The sequence below is a fragment of the Augochlora pura genome, chromosome 6 (assembly GCF_028453695.1).
Source record: "Augochlora pura isolate Apur16 chromosome 6, APUR_v2.2.1, whole genome shotgun sequence".
Classification (NCBI taxonomy): domain Eukaryota; kingdom Metazoa; phylum Arthropoda; class Insecta; order Hymenoptera; family Halictidae; genus Augochlora; species Augochlora pura.
The window spans coordinates 11,144,035-11,166,534 of NC_135777.1; the positions used below are offsets into that span (position 1 = coordinate 11,144,035).

The 22,500-nt window shown below is 44.7% G+C and overlaps 6 protein-coding genes and 1 non-coding gene across 15 annotated transcripts in view; 3 read left to right on the forward strand and 4 right to left on the reverse strand.

Annotated features, from left to right (window-relative positions):
- Positions 1-9,530, forward strand: part of LOC144470796 (PDZ and LIM domain protein Zasp-like) — a 30,932-nt gene extending 21,402 nt beyond the window's left edge. For 5 of the 6 annotated variants that reach the window (XM_078182328.1, XM_078182330.1, XM_078182329.1 and 2 more), the window contains 5 exons: positions 5,848-5,998; positions 6,675-6,861; positions 6,945-7,065; positions 7,161-7,276; positions 7,553-9,530. In XM_078182328.1, coding sequence (XP_078038454.1) covers positions 5,848-5,998; positions 6,675-6,861; positions 6,945-7,065; positions 7,161-7,276; positions 7,553-7,630 — 653 coding nt within the window. In that variant the 3' untranslated portion in view covers positions 7,631-9,530. Of the gene's footprint in view, positions 1-5,847; positions 5,999-6,346; positions 6,429-6,674; positions 6,862-6,944; positions 7,066-7,160; positions 7,277-7,552 lie in introns of all 6 variants that reach the window. The other variant, XM_078182331.1, reaches the window with a different exon arrangement.
- Positions 811-5,843, forward strand: LOC144470891 (uncharacterized; the record flags this gene model as incomplete). Its single annotated transcript, XM_078182481.1, has 1 exon — positions 811-5,843. A coding segment is annotated over exon 1 (3,783 nt), but the record flags the coding sequence as incomplete, so codon positions are not given.
- A 1,733-nt stretch (positions 9,531-11,263) lies between the features above and the next one.
- Positions 11,264-15,201, forward strand: LOC144471333 (putative tubulin polyglutamylase TTLL2). The gene is made up of 10 exons (XM_078183273.1): positions 11,264-11,324; positions 11,395-11,529; positions 13,014-13,136; positions 13,341-13,444; positions 13,521-13,653; positions 13,732-14,008; positions 14,083-14,285; positions 14,369-14,632; positions 14,707-15,008; positions 15,081-15,201. The coding sequence occupies exons 2-10, from the start codon at positions 11,452-11,454 to the stop codon at positions 15,199-15,201; spliced, it is 1,605 nt and encodes a 534-aa protein (XP_078039399.1). The 5' UTR covers positions 11,264-11,324; positions 11,395-11,451.
- A 459-nt stretch (positions 15,202-15,660) lies between these two features.
- Rps4 (ribosomal protein S4) lies at positions 15,661-17,768 on the reverse strand. Its single transcript, XM_078184010.1, has 6 exons — positions 17,668-17,768; positions 16,984-17,242; positions 16,532-16,629; positions 16,272-16,443; positions 16,055-16,184; positions 15,661-15,840 (listed from the first exon to the last, which is right to left on the reverse strand). Exons 1-6 carry the CDS (start codon positions 17,668-17,670, stop codon positions 15,714-15,716), a joined length of 789 nt encoding a protein of 262 aa, XP_078040136.1. The 5' UTR covers positions 17,671-17,768; the 3' UTR covers positions 15,661-15,713.
- On the reverse strand, positions 15,898-16,032 carry LOC144471891 (small nucleolar RNA SNORA16B/SNORA16A family). Its single transcript, XR_013494356.1, has one exon. It is a non-coding gene; the product is annotated as a small nucleolar RNA SNORA16B/SNORA16A family (small nucleolar RNA).
- A 192-nt stretch (positions 17,769-17,960) lies between the features above and the next one.
- Positions 17,961-19,764, reverse strand: Dera (deoxyribose-phosphate aldolase). The gene is made up of 5 exons (XM_078184009.1): positions 19,387-19,764; positions 19,106-19,284; positions 18,868-19,000; positions 18,396-18,775; positions 17,961-18,326 (listed from the first exon to the last, which is right to left on the reverse strand). The coding sequence occupies exons 1-5, from the start codon at positions 19,409-19,411 to the stop codon at positions 18,162-18,164; spliced, it is 882 nt and encodes a 293-aa protein (XP_078040135.1). The 5' UTR covers positions 19,412-19,764; the 3' UTR covers positions 17,961-18,161.
- Positions 19,765-19,823: 59 nt separating this feature from the next.
- On the reverse strand, positions 19,824-22,426 carry LOC144471697 (putative ATPase N2B). 4 transcript variants are annotated; one of them, XM_078184005.1, is made up of 8 exons: positions 22,222-22,426; positions 21,759-22,149; positions 21,276-21,461; positions 20,960-21,201; positions 20,715-20,883; positions 20,484-20,624; positions 20,296-20,410; positions 19,824-20,219 (listed from the first exon to the last, which is right to left on the reverse strand). In XM_078184005.1, the coding sequence occupies exons 2-8, from the start codon at positions 22,131-22,133 to the stop codon at positions 20,215-20,217; spliced, it is 1,233 nt and encodes a 410-aa protein (XP_078040131.1). In that variant the 5' UTR covers positions 22,134-22,149; positions 22,222-22,426; the 3' UTR covers positions 19,824-20,214. The 4 variants fall into 4 exon arrangements, with proteins under 4 accessions (XP_078040131.1, XP_078040130.1, XP_078040128.1 ...); XM_078184004.1 differs by having other exon boundaries at positions 20,291-20,410; positions 21,759-22,134; positions 22,222-22,424; XM_078184002.1 differs by having other exon boundaries at positions 20,291-20,410; positions 22,222-22,423.
- Positions 22,427-22,500: the final 74 nt, after the last annotated feature.

Genomic DNA, 22,500 nt, shown 5'->3' on the forward strand with positions numbered 1-22,500 from the left:
GAGCCTGTTGACCGAGTTTCGAGCTTTGGCTAATATCATGCTCCATTTGGCTTGCGTCCTCGCATACTTTTTTCTTTTCATCTACTCGCACCTCCCTTCGTCATCGATCTCGTTCCCGTTTCACGGTGCGCCCACGCGATCCAACGAGGACGATTCTTTTCGATTGTAGATCGTAGATCAGCCGACGCGCGTTTACTCCAAGTTTGCAAGCTCTCTTGTCGAACTTGCCACTCGCACCCGGTCGTCGATCCTCGTGACGTGTCGACGGCGAGTTCCGAGAGCTGCGACACACACATATTCGCATGACATTCTCATTATTCTCGATCACGATCGCATATAGCCAATCGAATTATTTATACTCCGGGAACGTATCGAGCAACGATGATGTGGACCGATCGAAATGAAATTGGGACGATTCGGTCGAGACCCGGATAGCGAATTAATGAATCGGGTCCGCATCGAGAGCTTACGTAACCGCAGAGAGGACACGCGAGTAAAAATATACCCGCGTGTTTGTATTTTGTTTTCCTCTCACCTCGGTGTTCCTCTTTCTTCTCTTCGAGTAACGAGCATGTTATATTTCTTTCCCCGTTTCATTTCACGAACATCTGAAACCACACGCGCAACGTTAAAAAGTCTCGCATGCATATAAACACAGACATGGGAATCGAATTCGTACTTCGATCTGCCAAAGCATTACCTTTCCTGGGCATAATTTTTTCTTTTCTTATCTTTTTTCAGCCGGTCCATCTTTCAACCCGAAACCCAGACCCTTCTCCCTCACGTTCGCATGAATCGGTAGCTCTCGACTGCGCCGTCGTCGTCGTCCTTGTGCTGACAGCCGAATCGAACGATATCCGATTATATCTATATATGACAATTATTATATTCAACGTTCACGATCTCCCCTCTCGCTGTCTCGAACATCGTGATTCGGTGAGCGACGACTCCTGAAACGTTCTCATAGTTCCTCGACGCCAGAATTACTCGACTGGTCGAAACGACCGGTTCCAGATTTCATTCATTCAATCATTCATTCATTCATTCATTCATTCTTTCAACCATTCGTTCGCCTATCCATCGCTATATGAGATATATTACGAAATATATTACACCTTCGACGAACAAGTACTTTGATAAAAAAAGGTTCTATTATGTGCATAGAAAACGTCTATTTATTGGAAGAGATCGATCGCGAACCAGCCGTTCCAACCGTCCAATAGTTCCAGCGTAACTTATTTATTCGTCGAAGCCGAATCACGTGTTTCGGGATCGGTAACATCGTGAACCATACCGACGAGTGTTTCCTCGAAAAGTGTTGAGAGATTTGAAGTGGTATTACGAAATAAAGCGACAGCCAAGCCGAGCAAGCTCTTCGCTCGATACATGTTGTTCCTTTTCTCCAATTTCATGTGAAAACACGACGAAAACGTCTTCAAGTTCCTCCGAAGTGTAATCGCGGCATACCGAGTCGCAGAATGTTCGCAAAACTGATGAAAGATCCGCTGCCTCCCTCCTTTCTCGCGTCGTCGGTGCTTCCGAGGGGAACTCGGGGTCGTCGAGATGCTAAAACACTCGGACAGCTCGTGGCCATAATTTCCGTAGCCTGCGTTCCACGATCAATGATTCATCGAGAAGTGCGACTGCTCACTCGTTAACGCTTGCTCACTCTGCCAAGAACGCTCGCGTCGATCGACCGTCAATCGACCGTCAACCGACCGCCAACCATGCGTCAACGAGCTTCCGCTTCTCCGTTGCTTTCTGTCCGTTCAGAGCCAATTGCCTCCGCGACGTTCACTACCGTTTAATCGCTCTCTTTTCTTAAGTTGCGCTTCTTTTCATTTAGCGCCCTGAACGTGCCCGCGACCCACCAGTCTGAAACACAACGACAGATATTTAGATTATGCTAGAGAGTAGAGACGCGAATAAAGAGATTAGGATCGCGGGCACGAGCCGCTCAATGTGCTTCTTACTTACGGCTGATTTCTTTGTTTTTTTTTTCGTTCTGTCTAACTCACCCCTATGACCCAACACACCTGTCTTGTCTGTCGTCGAAACGTATGTGTCGCCGCTCGCCTTACAAAAATGTTTTCTGTGTTTCTGTGTTCGTGTTCGTTGTATGTTCGGCCCGCTTTCGATCGTATCCACCGTCGCTCGCTTATCCTCGATCCCCTCTCCCTTGTCGAACGACCCTATCGGACCGTCCGATCCCTGAAAACACGACAGAATCCCACGAAAAGTCCTATTATTACGAGCTGGTCGAGGAGAAGACCAAGACCGAGCACCGACCGAGTTCGGTCAAGTCGAAAAGCCTCTCCTGGCCACCGCCGAAACCGATCGAGGAAATCACCTATCCCACCGCCAGTCCTTTGTACATCGACCCGAATCCCGCCCTCGACAGAAGGGGTAAACCGGCGGTCAGAGAGAAGAAGGCCTGCATCGAGGCCTGCGAGCGGGCATTGAACAAGAAGAGGACCGAGAGTACCGACCAAGAGGTCGAGAGGGTGACCAGCCATTGGGGAAGCTTCCAGTACGACCCGATGGAACGAATCAGCTGCCCGGGGCCAGTTTACAGAAAGGTCGAGCTGGTGGAGACCTCCTCCTCCTCCGCCGAGAGACAGTCGAGAGGCGAGATCACCTCGAGGCCCAGCTCGACGGATAGCGTCAGGAGATCGTTAACACCTACGAGGATCGTCCAGCCGATTCCAAAGCCTTGGACGGCTACTGTGACGAGCGGCGGCAACCTATACGAGCAGAGCTACGGGGCCGAGCCGCCCAAGGTCTGCAAGCAGTTCCACCAGAAGGAGATCTGCCAGCGCGAACGAATATGCGAGAGGAACCAGCCATTCCGCGAGGAGCATCGCTCTTACACCTCTAAAGTCTGCCGCAGGGAGCAAACCATCTGTCAGAAGCCGCCCCTGCCGACGCCGCCGGCGATCAAGCAGGAGGAATCCAAGGAGGAGATCACCGAGATCGATAAGGAGGTCACCGATCTTAGACCAGCGGACGAAATCGCCGGCGGAGACGAAGAGGAGACGGGCATCGGTGGGGAGCATGACTTCGTCACCGAGACCTCGGAGGAAGACGTCGACGGGATGCACGTGAAGAAAACGATGACCTTCGAGAAAACCATAGAGAAGATCCCGTCGCCGGCAAGACCTTCCACCCCCATGGTCGAAACCGAAGAAGACACCGAGGAAACCTACACGAGAACCACCGCGACCCACGTCGAGAAAGAAGTGAAGCAAACCGAAGAAAAGACGGTGGTCGAATCCAAGGAGGTGGTCACGACCGCGGTGGACGTGACACAGATGCTCGAGAAGGCCAAACAGGAGGAAGAGGAGAGAAAGAGAGAAGAGGAAGAGGAGGAGAGAAGAAAACAGGAGGAGGAGGAGAGAAAGAAGAGAGAGGAGGAGGAGCAGAGGAGAAGACGCGAGGAGGAAGAGCGTAGAAGGCAGGAGGAAGAGGAGCGAAGCAAACATGTAACCTTCGAGGAGGAAGTGGTCGAAGAGGTTCGGGAACAGCCTCTTGGAAGAACAGTGGTGCGCGAAGAGAGAGTAACGGAGGAAGAGAGCGACACGCCGGGTCGCAAGAAGCTGGTTAAGGAGACCTACGAAGAGATAACAGAGGAGGTTCTGGTTCAGGAGCGCGTTCGGAGGAAGGACGTCGAGGATGAGCGCAGGAAAAGCTTGCGAGAGCAGGTGGAGGTTCACCAGAGTTTGAGGGACCAGCAGTCATCCAGGTCTAAGCAAGTGTGCAACAAGTATCCGACGCAGGAAGTCATGGAGACGAACAAGAAGCACGTGCAGTTTGTAAAACATACCGACACCGGCCCGAAACCGATCCCTCATTCCGCAATCCAGAACTCCTCACCGAAGGAGTGGAAGTCCGAGATGGTGAACGCGCTGACCACTGCACCCGATCGACCCTTCACGCCTGCCAGCACGTCCACCAGCGTGAAGGAAGTTTACACGGAAGAAACCATATACCTGGATCACAGGTGTAAACCGAAGCCTCCGCCAAAGGAGCCAAGACCCATTTCGCCGTTCCAGCAGGCGCTTATGATAGCTCCCGAGCGTCCTTACACTCCCTTGAGTAGGGAGATCGGACCAGAAGACAGGAAAGTGGGAAGTCGGCCTGGGACGCCGGCGCTATACAGCGATAGAGGCAGCTGTCATCTTCCGCCGTCCGACATCCTCTATGGCGAAGGCAGGGCGAAGGACCCTGGACCGCCTCCGTCTCCGGTGAAACCTCGGCCTTTGCCGACTCCACCGCCAGACTTCAAGTTGAGAGACTGCTCGGTGTCGCCTCGACCCCCGACGCCTAGCAGCAAGTGCATCACCGCCGCCCTAAAGAAACCGGACACCATTCCCAGCTACCAAAAGTACCTGGTAGCCACGAAGAAAACCGCGGTGGAGGGCCACACGTACACGCCGGCTAGCAGGACTCCGACGCCCACACCAGGAAGATCGAAATCACCGGCTCCAGGACCACCCACCCCGCCTCCTTGTTACGTGAAGGCTCAGGCCCCTCGAATCAGAGAGGATCCACCACCGAAGCGGTCCGCCGTGCACTTCCCTACGAAGAAGAGCGTCTCTTACAAGGTCGACGAGGACACCGACGAAGGTCACAGACACGCGGAGTACGCGGCCACCAAGACAGTGGATTTCGACGAGAAGCAAACCGACGACATGAATAGCGGACCCACGGACGCTGTCCACGCACAGTTCCAAGAGAAGCGGTTCATGACCAGCGAGGAGACCAGAGAGAAGAAGCAGGAGGTGGTGAAAAAGTCGCTGCAGGTGGTCGAAGATTTCGAGAGGTGCGAGAGAAGAGCTCTGGCGAAACCACTGCCGGAGCCGAAAGAGCAGCCGTCGAAGGGCGTGTGCGCGATCGGCAGAACGAGTCCCTCGAAGCCCTCGCTTCCGTGTCCTTTGGCCTCGAAGACGTCGGCAGGTTCGGCGCAGCCAATCTACACCAGCTCGACGGAAGTACGCCACGTAAGCTACGGCACTCCTCCCGCTTCGAAACCTTGCCCGGAAACCGGGTTGACAGTCTTGCCCTGCAAAGCGACCTCTGACCAGGGTACCAAGGCCGGAGTAGTGGTAGTTCCCTGCGAAGGGCCGAATCCCTGCTGCCAGAAATCAGGGGTTTGCGTCGTGCCTACCGCGGATCGCGCCGGTGTATGCGTCTCACCCTGCTTCGGCACCTCCGGGGGCTCCTGCGGTCAACCTTCGGGCCGTTGCGGTCGAGAATCCTCCTGCGACATTGAAATCCCGAACTGCCCCGACACCGGGGTCTGCGTGGCACCTTGCGAAGACGGCTCCGTCTGCATCGCGCCCTGCACCAAGGCCGGTTTACCCCCTTCGCTGAAGAAGTTACCTTTCCCACAGATCCCGTTCCCCTACGAGGAACCGGAACAAACTTCAATCCAACCTCCCTCCTGTCCGCAAAGAAGCTCCTTCGAGCCGATCCACAAGCCACGCACTAATTTGAGTGGGCAGCTCGCACGACTGACTTGCAAAACTGCCAACAAAGTACCCACTGTTCAGCTGTACAAGCCACAGGCTCAGGCTCAGCCCCAGTCTCAGTGCCAGGCACAGTCCGACGCGTGCCAGACACGGGGCTGCAGCGAGACCAAGAGCTACTGTAGCAAGACCCAAAGCTCTTATTGCTCCACCCAGACCCGCTGTCAGTCGGGCAGTCAGTGTTCGATCAACACCCGCTGTCAATCCGGGAGTCGATGCGTCACCCAGAATGACTGCCAGGACGGTGTCCACTGTTCTCCCTCTAGCAATACCCAAAGTTTAGTAGACCCACCAAATTTGTCATCCCACCCGGATCTAGGTACCGGAGTCGGTGGCCTCGGTGGTGCCGGGTCGAAGAGCGGAACCTTCGCCGGCAGCAGCGCGCCTAAACGCGGACGGGGCATCCTGAATCAAGCAGGTGGACCGGGATCGCGAGTGCCCCTCTGCGCTCATTGCAACTCTTACGTCAGGTACTCTCGCCGTTGCTCGTCAACCGTGTGTGCCTTATTCTCTTCTCTTATTTTGTCTTCTACTTCTTGTTTTTGCCATTTCCAATGTTTTCGTTGTTTTAACCCGTCTCGTTCCTCTTCCCTGTTCCCCCACCAATATCTCGTTTGTTGCTCGCAAGATCGCAACATTGCGATCCGTTTCAGACGACGAGGAAACGCCGAAAGATCAGGACGATCCCGCGTTGCTGGCGATCGCTCGAGAATGTGTATCGATTTCGTTTCTGTTTTGTTGTTGCTGAAATTAATACGATAACTGTACGATGTTTTCTGTTTGCGACGTGATTAACAGTGTTTGCACGATGTTAACAGCTAACGGGGAAAATATTAATCGCAAGAAAAACGGTCTCCTCGTAAAACCAGTCTGCTGTAGAAACGACAAACAGTGTACAAGGTTTGTAATCCAATTCGTAATCCAATCGATTCTACACGAGATCGTAAAAGCAGAGACACTTTAACCGCACTTGCCTGACGTTTCCTAAACTAGTCTGCTAAAGTTTTCCGAGTCGAGCGATCACGGAAAGAATGTGGTTCTGTCTCCGTTGATTGCCGTTTGTTCTGCTTGGATCTGCTTTCTCGCCGAATCAATCCGCGGAGCACGAGCCGCGGAGAATAATGCCGTTTGTTGCGCGTGCCTCAGGGGACCGTTCATCACCGCGCTGGGACAGATATGGTGTCCCGAGCACTTCGTCTGCGTGAACACGCAATGCCGTCGACCCCTTCAGGACATAGGGTTCGTCGAGGAGAAGGGACAACTCTACTGCGAGTACTGCTTCGAACGCTTCATCGCACCGAGCTGCAACAAATGCAACAACAAAATCAAAGGCGTGAGTACTACGAGTTATCTAGGGAAAAATAGAACCTCGAGCAGAGAATTTTCCGAGTACCGGTCTGCCTACCGATGTTCCAGGACTGCCTGAACGCGATTGGAAAGCACTTCCACCCTGAATGCTTCAAGTGCACGTATTGCGGCAAACTGTTCGGTAACAGCCCGTTCTTCCTCGAAGAAGGACTGCCCTACTGCGAAGCCGGTTGGTTCGATACACCCTAAAACCCGCTCTCCCGTCCCATTAACTCGGCTGCAATGGAATCGCATTTCTTTCTCCGTTCTGTTTCCTCGTTGCAGATTGGAACGAGCTGTTCACGACAAAGTGTTTCGCGTGCGGATTCCCCGTCGAGGCTGGAGATCGCTGGGTAGAGGCCCTGAACAATAATTACCACAGCCAATGCTTCAACTGCACGGTACGCAATTAGTGCGAGAACGCTTCTCGAAATAAACCGATCGATCCAAAACCGGGAAGAAAGTCGAAGAAACAGGCTGCCGATTGTGCTCAACAACCGGCAGCGTTTCTTCCTTGAGACTCGACGTTGCTCTCTACCGGTTTGTGTCGCGTTCGCTGGATTTATTTCTGACCGAACTACAGACGTTTATATACTCTTGGAAAAATAGTTATTTATATAAAGGTCCCGTACAATGTAGAATGTACCAATGCCGTTGTTTCCTGTTCTCTGTTGCAGATGTGTAGGAAGAACCTCGAGGGCCAGAGTTTCTACGCGAAGGGCGGTCGTCCGTTCTGCAAAAATCACGCGCGTTAAAACCCGTGGCTCGTCGAATCCCGATGCACAAAATGCAAAGGGAGATTCAGGGCAAGGTAGGGGACGGGGCCGTGGAAGTAGAAAATAAGGAAAAGGCAGAAAAAAAATTGCGGAGAATACGCGTACCTTAGCTTTACGAGCACGAAATTCTGTCTGCACGATGTTGTTTTACCGTGATTTCATTTTCTTCTTCTTCTGATATTGTTCTTCTTATTATTATTTCTTCTTGTATGACTATTCGATCGACAAGTCGCGCGCAGCGTCGCCGGAAGCAAAAAAAAAAAGAAAACTTCAACTAACCCAAAAAACGAAAAATAAAAAAGTGCGCCGCTCAACGATAATGTTGATTGCAAAACGATATCAACGGGAATGCGGTGTGCAATACGAACGAGTACGCTAATAGAACGCTAATAGAACTAATTATCTCTATCGATTACGCCGGACCTGCCCGATCGGATGGATCGCGAAAGGTCGCGGCGCGAGAAGCTCCTTGAAGTCGGCGACGGTCGATCAACGAATGTAGAAAAGGGAAAAAAGAAAAGGGACGAGAAAGCGGTGTCCTTCGAGGATCGCGTTTCCTCGTGATTCCGTGATCGGCCGCCGCTCGCTCGGTGCTCAGGATAATACTAATCGTCGTGTACCGTAAACGTTCGAGGCCGCGAAGCCAACGACAGTTATCGAATCCGTTCTCTGTTCCGCATTCGTTACCGATAATGCGACGCGGTCCCAGGGTGTTCGTCGTTCGAGGCAAAGCGTCGACATTCCACTGCTCGAAAAGAGCGGAAGAGACTGTTTGTCGCGGCTTCCTTGGGCCAGCTCGTGCTCCGTCAGGCTTCCGGTCTCGGAACGGACGGAACATGACGGGTATACCTCGGAATACCTCGCGAAATGATTGCCGCAGACAATTCTGCAACGATGGAAGGAACGCTGTGCGCCATGAGCCGCACTCTATGCGAGCTCGGATTTGGTCTCGTGGTCGGATCACGCAAAGGTCGCCTGAGCAATTAGTATTACTGGCGTTATCACATATTTCGTAGGCCCAAGGTGCATCCGGAGCGTCGTCACGTAAATGTCGGCCCCCGGAAGGTACGAGCGATTCGAACAATGTCTCCGATTAGAATTTCGAGGGAACCGGACACGCTGGAGACAGACACTCTCGTACCCTCTGCTACCAAAGACGGCCGCTCGAATCTCTCGTGGCCCGGGTGGAATTTAATCGAGGATCGTTCGATGCCGGAACATTAAAAATTCAAATGGGAATATTGCTAGTCACGATTCCGTCGGCGGTACTAATTGACGGATACCCGACTCGCGGTCGTAGATCGCGTGATTAGACGACGAATAGGTTCCACGTCGACTACTAACAAGCGTTCCGCGGAGACACTTGTTACCATTATCGAATCGAGGAGCAGACCCAGGATCCTCGTGCATGCGAGTTTCACCATAAATCATTCGACGGAACGGAACAGAACAGAACGAACCGAGCTCGAGACAGCAGCGGGCCTCGATTTCTTTCCGCTCGATCGTCCGTCTCTGATCATTCCGAGCACCGGCACGAACCTTTGCCGGGACGGCGAAAACGCGTTCCGAAAAGCTGTTGTCTCGTTCTCGGAATAGACGTAGATTAAAACGCGATTAAAGAGAATATCGGCTTCGAGGATCGAGGAACTTGCACTCTTTGATAGCAGTTGCCATATAATTTTAGACAAGGTTACCGATTTCTGTGCCATCTTCGTGGGCTCGCGGCAGTCAGCAAACGAACTCAACATCTCACGCGTTCGATGTCTCTTTAGCCGAACCACGAATTCGACCCACTGCTGGCTGAAAACCGCACGAGCCTCTGTATCCGTGTTACGTGTTGCTTACAATAAAATAAAATGTTCATGTAAGTCTCCTTCGACCCAAGTGTACTTCTTTTATCCTGCTTCTCCCTGGAAACAAACAGATCGTTTGAAACAGCTATCTGGACGAGTAGCTTAAGCGATATGAACGTATACAACGATAGGTTCATCGCGGATCTTTAGGCAGAGCAAAAACGTTCCGCATCGATTGCAAGTGTCATCGAAGCCAAATAGAGTACCTACTATATACGTATGTGCAAAGTTCTGATGGCAAAACAAATCCGGATATCGTTGTCGTATAGACTATAGAATGTCGAACGGAGAGAACCGAGACGCGAAAACAAAGAACGATTGGTCTCGATTGGCATGGTCGTCGGATTTGCAAAGGGAAGCGAAGAACTTGGAACCGCGTGCAAGGGAAACTCGAGACACGTGAAGACTCGTGAATAAACTGGAGGAAGGAAGCAGCTCTTCGGCAAAGGGACGGTAGCATCGATTTATCATTAAAGTAACCTTGCGGTACCTCCTACCTCTGAAGCCAGACACGCGACACATTTTTCTGGCAAATCTTTTTCGCAACAAATACGTCATCGCCGCGGACTTCAATGAACGCTTCTGTGTCTATTAATATAGCCGCGAAAATAGATCGCAGGGAGCGCCGACAGAACAGTTTCCGGTTGCTCGATAGTCCGAAATTTCCAAATGACACCGGAAGGGAACCATAAAAAGAGGTTCGCGAAAGATACACGACGGAGAACGCGATCGAACCGGGAACCGCAAGCTCTGTAATTTTCTTGATTATTTTTTAAATTGATGCCGGAAGGACGATAGTACCTTCACCGATATCACAACCGTGTAACTTGAATGCGTTGACTGCCACATCACAACCCCAAAAGACTCTACAATTTCGAAAGAGTTTAGTTAAGAATCCTGAATCTGGAAAGCTAAAGTTGATTCAAGTAATTGTTCCTTTGATTTTCTTGCATGATACAGATCCTACCATAATTTGATCCGTTCAAAAAATAGTGTCGCTTACGTATAACCGCCGCAGCAGTTAACCCATATTGACACATGGCACAACCACGCGACGACCGCAGTAGTTTCCTGTAGCTGAACGTCGATGAGAATAAGCAACGTTCGTATGTGCTTGTTGGTTCAATTACGCTGCTCGGTGTACACGATTTCCTTGACACGCGTGGTCTTTGGTACGCGAATCTCGCGTTTAAACTTGAACCGTCGACACTGACACGCTTGTTCCGCCTATCAACTTCGGTGAACGTTGCGCCGCTAGAAAGTCGCGTGCCCGCGATAACGATCTATAAACGTGTATCAGCGGCGAACCGTTTTCGAGCTGAGAGCCTCCGCAGACTTCCGGTGTCCTTGTCGTGGTCGCGGTGTCCACCGAAAACCCATAAAAGCTGGAAAGCGACGAGGGATCCGGCACACGGGCAATACCTGCGCACCTGCGACCAGGTCAAAGCGATTGCGTAGAGCGAAACGTGGCGGTGCACACCAGTGAGAATCGGGAGCCCGACTCGCTTGCGTGCGGTTCCACCGAAATATTTGAATACCGAAAGAGAACTGCTCGTCCCGTCGACGAGGAACCGTCGACCGTCGCGTCGACTGCACAGAAGTCGCCGTTGCAAAAGCATTCTATGGTACCGAGCCGAGACACCAGGATATACGCGAAGACATGTTCCATCGCAGGAGCGTTTGAATACCGACTCACGGATACCGGAACCGGAATGTTATTTTCAAACGAATATCATGTCCGTTTCACATTTCCGTGAAGTTTCATGAATGGGATGCTCGAAGGATGCGACGATAAGGGATCGCGTTCCGCTTCGAAATAGGTGAGCAGTTCTCCAGAAGAAAATTCCGTAGTTTACGCTACAGACATTTTCCCTCTGTTCTCTCGTAAAGCGCGCCGTGTCAACGCTCTGTCTACTAATCGCGCGCGCCGAAGTACAATGTGTCGGTATGGCAGTGAAATACTTGGACGGGCCCTTCGTCTTCAGACTCAACGACAACGGTGCGGGACCTCATCTGCTCGTACAGGTATTGTCACGCTATAGTTTACAGTGACCATAAGCGAAAACCATAAATAACTTCCGGCTTTAACGCGTTAACTGTCGCGCGTCCACTTCGTGCAACTATATCGGCAAATATCAGCAAAAAGGGATCGAATCTTTGCTTTTTCGAAATTATCAAGCAGTCACGCGATCTGCTGCCGATAAGGTGGCTAGTCTGGCAGTTAAAGTGTTAAAGACGTGAACGAAGAACGAAGCAAACGACGGGCAAACGAGCACGAGCCGGGCTGCTCGTAAATATCGGGGATACGTCTCGTCACGCTTTTATGTCGCTCGGAATTTGTTCGGGGCACGGTTACAAACTTAGCCGTGCCCTTGAACTGAATACTTTTCAAGGTACGTACGGTGTACATATGCACGTGCATACCTGCAGAGTCTCGATCCGGGATGCGACGCGCTTTTGCGTGTACCGCTTTTAGAACAGCATCGGAGGAGCTATTAAGTAAGTGCGACATGCAATAATAAAAGGGCAAAGAATAGAGTGGTCGTGACACAGCAACCTACTCTTCCTGACTCGCACGATTCTAAGAGTAACCCGGAATCGACGACGATACCGCGGAGGACAGTGATAGCATTATAGCGATTCGCATTATGCAACCGGTTCGCTTTAGATCGGAAAACGGCTAGTTGATTCCGCCCAAGTATCTAGGCCCTAGATTCTAGGCTCCTTGTAAAGACGATAGGACAGCGCCGATCGGAATCCTCGACGGTATTCGACACGACCGACGAACGTATTACACAATTATTTTGCCGGCGATTCTGGGTAAAGGGAGCAGGCTATCGCGATGGCGGAGCTCGTCGATCGTTTCTAATTAGAGTAGGCCAGGCATCCCTCGTTTCGTCGAGGTGCAAGTCGAAACGATAAGTCGACGGAAGCTTCGACGCGTTCGAGCCAATGGTATTTTTCGCGAATCCGCCGTCGCCACCACCACCGGCAGCGAAACGAAACGATCCGGATCGTGTAGTAGCGGGGTGTAAAATGGTGTCGACGTCCTTCCGCGGGTCGAATCGATCGGCAAGTTTTAAGAAAATGTTGCACGGCTATTATGCACGGACGAATAATAAAAGTAGGCTACCGTGACTTCGAACGGGGATACCGCGCCGAATTTAATTGTAATTAGAGACCTTGACTCGCTTCTGGTGTACCAGAGACAGCCGCTCTTAATGCTCTAATAACACGACAAATAAATCAAGGGCGTGTTTCGAACGTTTTCGCTCGCGCGCTCCCTCGAGACTAGGAAACGCGGAATGCGTAATATTGAAGCGTTTAATCGGCAATTTTTGTCGGCTCATCGTTGAATACTGATCACCACACGCGCGGACCTTTTTAAATCTAAACCTTCTAGTCTGTCTCAGTTGAATGAAAAGTTAAACGAACCATTGCTCGGATTCTGTCCGGCGACCGGACGAACTTCCGTTGCAGGATACGAGAATGTCGCATATTTTTCACAGGTTTGCACGGAACGTGGCTGGAGGGAATACACTGGCGATAATAATGTATTCAAAGATCGATGGAATTTATGGTGGCGGTCCGGTGGTTTCCCGTCGCCTCATTACAGGCCGTTGCCCTGGCAGGTAATAACACATCCGGCTCTCTATTCGACTGAAATTTATACGAAAGTTTATGCACGCGTATCCATGAATAGGGCGCAAGACGCGTGTAGCTAAGTAGCCGATAGTTTACAATGATAGTGGGCGCAGATAGCTTCCAGCGACTTTATACCACCGTGTTGTCATTGTTAAGCACACATAATTAACAGAATTTTACCGACTTCACAGTTTGTCAATAGAATTCCAAAGGGGAGCTCGATCTGTAGAAAGGACAATCTCATCCGACACCTAAGATGCATGAAGAAGATGCACGGCTCAGTCTACGACTTCAGGTACGATCTAGAACACGAACGTTGATAACTGGAACGGGTGTTTGATCGTTATCAAATGTGGAATGCATCGCGTTAGTCCCGCAGGGTATAACTTGCCGTCGGAGTACACGAAGTTTGCGGAGGAATGCAACCGTTGCGAGAAAGACGACAGGGTTTGGATCTGCAAACCAGTCAGTCAGAGCCAAGGAAGAGGGATCTTCCTATTTCGCGTAATAACAGTTTCCATTCTCGTAGGTCATATGTCGTCGAGCAAACTGAATTCAATGCAGATTTTCTACGGTGTACAGAAATTAAGCGATCTGACCTATGACAATACAACGGTGGTGCAGAGATATATCGAGAATCCTCTTCTGATCGGGGGCTACAAGTTCGATCTGAGACTGTACGTGTGCGTACCCTCCTATCGTCCTTTGACTATATATTTGTACAAGGAAGGGTTGACGCGTTTTGCCACGGAGAAGTTCTCCTTGGAACACCTGAACGATCCCTTCAGACACCTGACCAACTTTTCTTTGAACAAGCTCGGGCCGGGGTACGCAGAGAAAAAGGAGCGCGTCGGTTCCGGTAATGATGATCTGTTGTCTCTTGATTGATCTGAAAAGCAGAAGCAAACAGTGACAAAATCGCAATCGTTGTAGGCTGTAAATGGACTTTCAGACAGTTGAGAAGGTATTTCGAGCAGGCTGGTTACTGTGATTGGTTCCTTTGGCAGAGAATCGCCTGCCTAGTGAGCCTGACGATACTGAGCCAAGCAGCGGCCATACCGAGATCTTCCAATTGCTTCGAGTTCTTTGGCTTCGACGTGTTGATCGACAAGGATCTGAAACCATGGTTACTCGAGGTTGATATAATATATAGAGCTCTCGGCTTTGCACGCGACGGAAGATAAATGTACGTAACCTAGAGGAACCGGCATTCCAACAGGTCAATCTCAGCCCGGCATTAAGCAACGACTGCGAGATCGATTCAGAGGTGAAGAAACCCTTACTGCACGACTTGTTCGATTTACTGGGTCTTCCGGTGTGCAACACCGGACTCTCCCTGTTCACGATATGGTCGACCAGCCGTGTCAACGTCGAAATCGAAGAGTCTTCCAAGTTTTCTAAAAGCCGAACCGTGAAGAAGAAATCCAGAACCGGTCGGGAAACTGATGGTTTTGTAAACCTGTGCACGGATCTCCAACCTACTGTACGTGTATTGATTCTACTTGTCAGTTCGAGTTACAATTTTTTGATAATACCTATAATCATTGAAACCATCAGCTTAGACGAACAACTCTACACGATTGTTCGAACTCGTGGAATCGTTACAACCCACTGTTGGTGGACAAATACATTCCACGCGGTTTTCGAGGTAATAACTCTGAGAACCACGATAAAACTTCGGTTTGGGATAATGGAAAGGACTGGAACACGCCTTGTACCAAAGAAGGTGGATGGGTCCGCATTTATCCGCTGACAAGAGCACAGTCAAACGATTCCTCAGACTATTCGTCGCCCTCGGTTGCAGAATCATCGCGGGTCATCGAGAAAGAAGTCAGAAACACGGTTCTTTGTATACAAAAGTACTGGCTTCTATGTTCCAATATTATCGAGAATAGAAGAGTTCTATCCTTAATCGCTTTCCGATCTTATAGGTATCTGAAAGCTGCCAAACAAGTTCAGAAAAAGTCCGAGAAGTACCGAGACGAACAACGCAACGCGATGCTTCGAAAAGCACTAGAATTGAATACCGAAATATGGCTGCCAGCAAAGTGACTACAAAAAATTGTAAAAAACGTTCTTTATCTCTATCGCGGCTTTGAAATTATGTCTCGCACACGATATGCCTTAATTATTCTTATGAGCGCATATTTAACTCGATCGTGATATTTACACTAATGCATTTCGTTTATTACTACATCGATACCGTTTCGATAGCCAATCGTTAATATTGTTAAAAGCTATTTCACGAAAGAACACATCAGTCGTTCATAAAGGATCATAATAATTGTGCACCTTACTTAAAGCGCGTAACACGCGAATTGTTGGAAAACAGTGAACATTTATTATGAGCAATGATGTACCTCGTATGTATTCTTTCTAAAGAGACCATTATAGTAATTTAATGTATGTATTTACGGTAGACACGTTCCCTTCGACAGAACCTTTATAATACGATTCCAACGAGTCCTGCGCAAACGCAATGTTGGGACGGTGATGGTTGAAAGGCAAGTCTTTTATTCACCAAGAAATTCTCGGTTTATTGAAAATTTTCTTGAAAATGTACATTAATTCACTCCTTTCGCTGCTAACCTTTTGTCGCGCTCTTCAGCGATCGATAGCTTAACACCCTTGTCCCTCGGTAAGCTAATGTACGGCTTTGTACCTCTGCCAATGATGAACACGTTATTCAACCTGCGCAAAGTAATTTAGATTTATTATTATCAAAGAATTTCATAACATACCAATTGTTATTGTTTCCTACATGGATAAATACTGAAAAGCCTACGTGAAGGCAATCAGTGACCGTCATAAAGGATTTTAATTTTGGCCAACTTTTGACTACAATGTATAGTACGTATCATTATAGCTTCGATTATGGCCAACATACGAAACTATCTAACGATACCTTGTTGCAAAAGTATGTCCTTGCGAATCCTTAATATGGCAAATATCGAAGGATCCAGGGTGACGTTCACGACTGACGACAGTCCCGACACGTCCCAAATTTCTTCCACCAGTGATCATACATAGATTACCTATTTAAAAGGACAACATGTCTAAATAGGTATGTTTCTTAGAAATATATACAAATAAAACAATATAAAAAAGAAGGCCCACGTTACCTGAATCGAATCTGATGGAGTCCAAAATTTTGCCCGTGGCAATGTCTAAGTGTATAGTATCATTGACCTTAATGACTGGGTCCGGATAACGAATGGTCCTACCATCGTGCGTCACCAAGAATGGAATACCTTTAGGTCCAGTTTGAACGCGCTTTACTTTACACAGCTTGTACTGTAATGGACAATACCTTGGTGTTCAAAAAACCAATATTTCTCGTATAATTAACCTTTATTTCTAGTTTTATATCAATAACCAGTACCTTTGCTTCTTCTGCTGTGATTCTGTGAGTGGTGAAACGTCCCTTAACATCATAGATCAGTCTAAAGAATTCACCAGTCTTCTTGATAGTGATAACATCTATGAAGAATAACCTAATACTGTTAGTACATTTCATTCATTTGCATCAAGTTGAAAAATGAATTCAACTATTTGTCTTTGCAGCATTAGAAATATAGTGAGATAATAAAATTTGTTTAACTTCTAAATAATTATCAGCATAGATCAAATAGAGCTACAATGAAAAACTATATGAGACAATGTGCACTTTTCTGGTAATACAGAAAGAATATAAACTACTCAACCTGTGACCATGGAAAAGAACTTTAATTTACTATTGGCCAATTTATGACTGTAATTGATCCAATTCGGAGCTACTACAGCTTCGATATGGCCTGCCAAAACCAAAATAAATGAAACTTTTTGTTTGCTTACCCATAAAACCTGCTGGATAGTTGGGGTCTGTACGAACTTTGCCATCAACTCTGATCAAACGCTGCATGACAATTTTTGTTACTTCACAATTGGTCAGGGCATACTTCAATCTATTACGGAGGAAAATGACGAGAGGGAGAGATTCCCTGAGTTTGTGGGGTCCAGTGGATGGACGTGGTGCATACACACCCCCCAATTTGTCCAACATCCATGCCTTCGGCGCGTTAAGACGCTTCAAGTGCTTTTTTGGACCTCGTGCCTAGAAGTTAATGAAATAATCAATTTGGTAACCTTACAACTAAACAAAGAACAATGAAAATTTAAATTCTCAACGTTACAGATTGGGATTTGTTTTAAGCGGCAGCAACATATTCACAGAAATCAATATACCACTTATATTGTTGTCGTTATTCAATAAATGATATGGAATTTAAAAAATATGGTGTTAGATATTAGTTTTCATGAGAAAATCGTGACAACAAATACCTGCAGCAAAACTAACCACACTCGTACAACCTAACCACAATTTCTTCCAAATAAAAATTTACGGATTTGAAGAAATATATATGTCATAGATTTTACTTGAACCCACGCGGTTTACTATTTTATTGAATATTGAATGATATTTGAATCGTAAAACCGGATGCAAATAGATTTTCTGTTGACAACGCATAAGGCACTTACCATCTTGGTTTTCTAAACGGAAAAGACACAAACTCGCATAGTTTCCCACCACGTCAGGAAGTTGCTCGCGACGCCACTGTAGCCAATATGGCGACTGTTGTGCATTGTTACCCGACTAACGATTTCGCGAATATTTTATACTGTTGTAAACTATTTCGCATAGTTAATATACCATCAACAATGATGTTACGCGAATTACAAGAACATAAAAAATAACAGTAATTGAAGAAAATTATGGTAAACTTTAGGTAGTCAGCTTTCAATTTAAAATATAGTTTTAAAAGTTACGGGTCCGTATGTAATGTACGATATACAAATTTTGGAATTAGATAATTGCTATGCATTCACAAATTACAAATGAGTACTGAAAATATGTAATTCTTTTTTTATTAAAGTATACTTCAAAATATTACAAAATATAAGCAACTGCATTTAAAAAAGTTAAGTGCATATGAAACAAGTATTATCATTTATATCACAACTGCAAGAAAATATTACATTGAATTTATTGTCTTCACAATGTCGTCTAATAAGCTGGATGCACCGATCCTAAATAAATCCTTTGTTAACCATTCATCTCCTAGTTCCATTTTAACTAACATCATCCATTCCAAAGCTTCTTGGGATGTCTTAATACCTCCAGCTGGTTTCATACCAACCTAAGGATTTATACAAATTAATAATAAACATTTAGAATTAATATTTTTTATTACAAGCAATCCATGTACCTTTCTTTGCGTTAACAAGTAGTACTGTTTAATTGCACGACACATAACTATCCCAACAGAGTAGAGAGCATTGATTGCTTCCTTTCCAGTGGATGTTTTAATAAAATTTGCTCCAGCCATCATAGCTATCATAGATGCTTTGTACACATTTTCCAAAGTTCCTAATTCTCCTGTAGCTAGTATGACCTTCAGACATACTTTATTATCACAGATGATACTGAATAATTTTAATTCCTCGTATAATTCTTTCCATTGGTGAGTTACAGCTAATGATCTATTAATCACAATATCAATTTCATCAGCACCTGCCTCAATACCTATTTCAACTTCTCTGAGACGTGTCTCCAATGGAAGTTGTCCAGATGGAAAACCTCCACCAACTATCAAATAATAATAAATAAATTGTTTATCAAATAATATATCATTTAAAAAAATAGAATTAGGAAATTGATACTATGGAATTAATACTAACCAGTAGCTCTAGCAACTTTATGGTCTTTATCAAGATCTGCTAATGCAGCCACTGCATCTGGAAGTCTCATGGGATAAACGCATACAGCTGCAGTATGCAAAGAATTTATGGGTTTACCAAAAGGATTTACAGCCTAAAATCATTAATGTTTATTGTTATAATATTACTACATAATTTAACACAATAGATGAAATACATTAAACTACTTTAGTTATGGTTGCAATCCTTCTAAAGTCACCTTTTCACAGACAGCTTTAACTTTAATTGGCGTATCATCCCCTCCTAATGTAGTTAAGTCTATAAAGCCTATTGCTTTCATCAACCAATCTTTTTTAGTATCTTTTTCCAGTGCATCAAGTTTATAACGTACAGAACACATTGTTTCATCTACCATTAATCGGTCAAAATTCATTGTGGCTAAAAATTGTTAATCATTGATAAGGAAGAAGTAATTCAAGTTAATGCTAAATATGTAGTGAAATGCACGTAATACTATAAGTAGAATATCAAATTGCATACCACTGGCTAATTTTAGGATATCCATTGCAACTATGTATGATGTAAAATTCAAACAAATATGTTATTACACTTCGATTGCTAGTTAACAACCCGAAAATGTGCAAACGTTACACAAAATGGAAAGAAACGGTAAGTAAATGTAATAAAGATATATAAAGAATATCACTACAGTGCAAGAACTGATAACGCTATAATCGTATCAGATTTTTTGTTTGTTTTCACGCGAGATGACGCGAAATGCTTTGTTCAAATATTCGGTTACATATGTTACGTAACACTACCATAAATTATGAAAAATCTATCAAATTCTATAGAAATACTTATAATTTTATCATTTTTAATTAGTATTATCTTAATATTAATACATTTAGAAAATAATTACTTTTTGCTTAACTCTTATAAAATTAAGTAATAAAAGTTGTCAAATAAAACAATATGTATGTTTCCTTTATTCACATATTATTTTTACAGTGAAATGTTCTAATAAATAAATATTTTAACAAAATTAAGTTGTAACGTCATAAATAATTAACATTATTTATAAAATTTCGCATAAAGTTTAAGTATCGCAACTATAAATGGATTTAATAAAATTTGTATTTTAGGATAATATTCCGTTGAAAAATTTTATCAGAAACTTATATTTTAATGACTTGGATTAAAATTCTAATCAATAATACTATTGAAATTTGTGCTAATTTTAATTATTATTATCTATGGTGTTGCCATTGCTCCCAATACTGTGTAGTTTGCATTTCCGACAACCGTGATACAGTTCTATCAAAAGCAAAAAGTTCTTCTTCGCCGGTAAAAAGATTAGATTTATGATCATCCTATAAATAAAATAACATTATAACATAATGCATTAATATTTGAAGAAAACAATCAAAATCATTTAACATACAGAACCATGAGATATTTTTAAATCATCCATAAGCATTCTTTTTTCGTCTGAATACTCGCTCTCACCCTCTGGTACAAAAAGTTTTGTATGAGGTACAGTTGCTGATATAACAACTCTTACCTAGAAAGAAAAATTTACTTGTAAAAAAAACTACTATAGAAACGAAACGTATGTTTTGATAAGTTAATTTTACCTTATTGTCATATAGTGTGTCGATTAATGTAATAAATCTTCTAGTTTGGGACTTAAGTCTGAAGTCTAGTTGTGGTACATCTCTTATAATAACTGTATGAAATACTTGACTTAATTCTATATAATCGCTGGCACCAAGCGGCTATACACAAATAAACCATATCATATATGTATATTAACATATATATATGTATATTAGATGAAATAGCAACACAAAAACAAAAGAACCTACTCTATTACAAAGCTCATCAAAAGTTGAGTCTAGTACTTGACCACAGGTTTTGTTAAAAGTAACGTTGCGTCCTCTTATAGAAAAAGTGCGAGACCTTACAATATCATTTTCTTTTGAGCATAGATATTTAAAGACTTTGTCTACATCGTTTACTGCGTCTTTCCCCTTTCTGCAACATTTGTTTAATATATATTTTTTGAATGACCATTCTATTATACATTTTATCTAAATCCAAATGGACATACATAAAATAAATTTTTTCGTCACTGAGTCCAGTTTGTAGTCTGTAATCTATACCCGAATCTAATGAATTTACAATACAATAATCTTTTAGTATCTGTATAAATGGAAGAAAATTTCCTCTTTGTAGTCCATTCTTATACAAATCATCTGGTGCTCTATTACTGGTTGCAATTACAATTACACCATTGTTGAATAGCTCAGTAAACAATCTTTTCAATATCATTGCATCTGCAATATCAGTTACCTATAGCATAACAGTTTTATTAATATTCACCATCGTAAATACTTTTTGTAAAATTATTCATTTTATAGTTTAACCTGAAATTCATCGAAACAAAGTAGCCATGCTTCTTCTGTAATGCTTTTAGCAACCGGTGGTATAGGATCGAATGGTTGAAGTTTTGTACTGCTAACGTCACGAACAAAGGTTTTCTTCACCTCATGTACTTTAATATGTACATTAGCCATGAACGAATGAAAATGTACTCTCTGCTTGTTTTCTATCTGGAACAGCACATTTGAAAATATCTATATGGTTTTTTTTTTATTAGGAGGATTATTTTATACTGTAGTGCATATGGAAAGCCATTGTATAAATAATACCTTTCTCATAGATCAAGAGTTTTCTTTATAACATTCCATCTGATATATAAAGTAAACCCTTTGCTTCATCAGTTATTCTACTTTTTGTTTGAACAACTCTGAAAAATATTATGACTTGTTGTACCAGTAACTTAGCGACTAAAGAATAATACAAGGCTCCCCATGTGCATTACTCTCTGGTTATAAAAAATAAGATACCTGACAACAATCATAGAAAAGATCCATCAACATTGTTTTACCTCCACCTACAGCTCCATAAAGGTATAATCCTTTAGGAGGTGCCTTTTTCTTCTTACCAAGCCATTTGTCCACCAGACTATATTCTTCCGGTCTATACCCATTGATTTCTTTGTAAATACCTTGCAAAGTTTCGGCAACTTTCATCTGATGAACGTCCTTCATTAATTCACCACTAGCTATTTTATTTTGTAAAGCACCAATTGGTCCTTCCTTGCTTAACAGTACATCGTGAGCATATCCATGATTTTGTACATAAACTGCGGGTTGAAATCGCATTAGGAATGTTGAAAAATTGCATTTTCTCGGAAATTTCTTTGGGAATAGGCCCGTCATTCTAAAACAAAACGTCCTAAAAGGAAAAGGTCATGATTTGTCACTTATACACGTGTTACTAATTGCTCAACCAAGGAAATATACACACTGTTGCAGAAAATATTCTCCTATTCGACGGATACACTTTTAATTTAAAAAAAATAAATCAAATCGATTACACGTGATTTAATGTTCAAATAAATATGCCTTTAGATACTGGCATATTCACTGGAAAATCACGTTTGACAAAGGACCAGGTAACGCGTGTTAACCTTTATATTACGTACGAAAATCCAATATATGTATGTATCTACCTCAGAATAGAACACACACACCAGGAAGTTTAGAAAGGTAAGTGTAAAGCATAATGTTCAGATATCATTATTCG

What these genes read in the sequence shown, in the direction of transcription:
- Dera (XM_078184009.1), bottom strand. Translation starts at nt 19,411, where the DNA reads ATGGATATCCTAAAATTAGCCAGTG. An exon ending in TATCCTAAAATTAGCCAGTG is followed by an intron (nt 19,285 to 19,386) that starts GTATGCAATTTG and finishes AACAATTTTTAG; the next exon opens with CCACAATGAATTTTGACCGA. An exon ending in TTAAAGCTGTCTGTGAAAAG is followed by an intron (nt 19,001 to 19,105) that starts GTGACTTTAGAA and finishes TAATGATTTTAG; the next exon opens with GCTGTAAATCCTTTTGGTAA.
- LOC144471697 (XM_078184004.1), bottom strand. Translation starts at nt 22,133, where the DNA reads ATGACGGGCCTATTCCCAAAGAAATTTCCGAGAAAATGCAATTTTTCA. An exon ending in TTTTCTATGATTGTTGTCAG is followed by an intron (nt 21,462 to 21,758) that starts GTATCTTATTTT and finishes GTGCTGTTCCAG; the next exon opens with ATAGAAAACAAGCAGAGAGT. An exon ending in GACGAAAAAATTTATTTTAT is followed by an intron (nt 20,884 to 20,959) that starts GTATGTCCATTT and finishes CAAATGTTGCAG; the next exon opens with AAAGGGGAAAGACGCAGTAA.
- LOC144471333 (XM_078183273.1), top strand. Translation starts at nt 11,452, where the DNA reads ATGGCAGTGAAATACTTGGACGGGCCCTTCGTCTTCAGACTCAACGAC. An exon ending in GACCTCATCTGCTCGTACAG is followed by an intron (nt 11,530 to 13,013) that starts GTATTGTCACGC and finishes TATTTTTCACAG; the next exon opens with GTTTGCACGGAACGTGGCTG. An exon ending in GCACGGATCTCCAACCTACT is followed by an intron (nt 14,633 to 14,706) that starts GTACGTGTATTG and finishes TGAAACCATCAG; the next exon opens with CTTAGACGAACAACTCTACA.
- Rps4 (XM_078184010.1), bottom strand. An exon ending in CTATCCAGCAGGTTTTATGG is followed by an intron (nt 16,630 to 16,983) that starts GTAAGCAAACAA and finishes TATTCTTCATAG; the next exon opens with ATGTTATCACTATCAAGAAG. An exon ending in TCACAGCAGAAGAAGCAAAG is followed by an intron (nt 16,444 to 16,531) that starts GTACTGGTTATT and finishes TGTCCATTACAG; the next exon opens with TACAAGCTGTGTAAAGTAAA.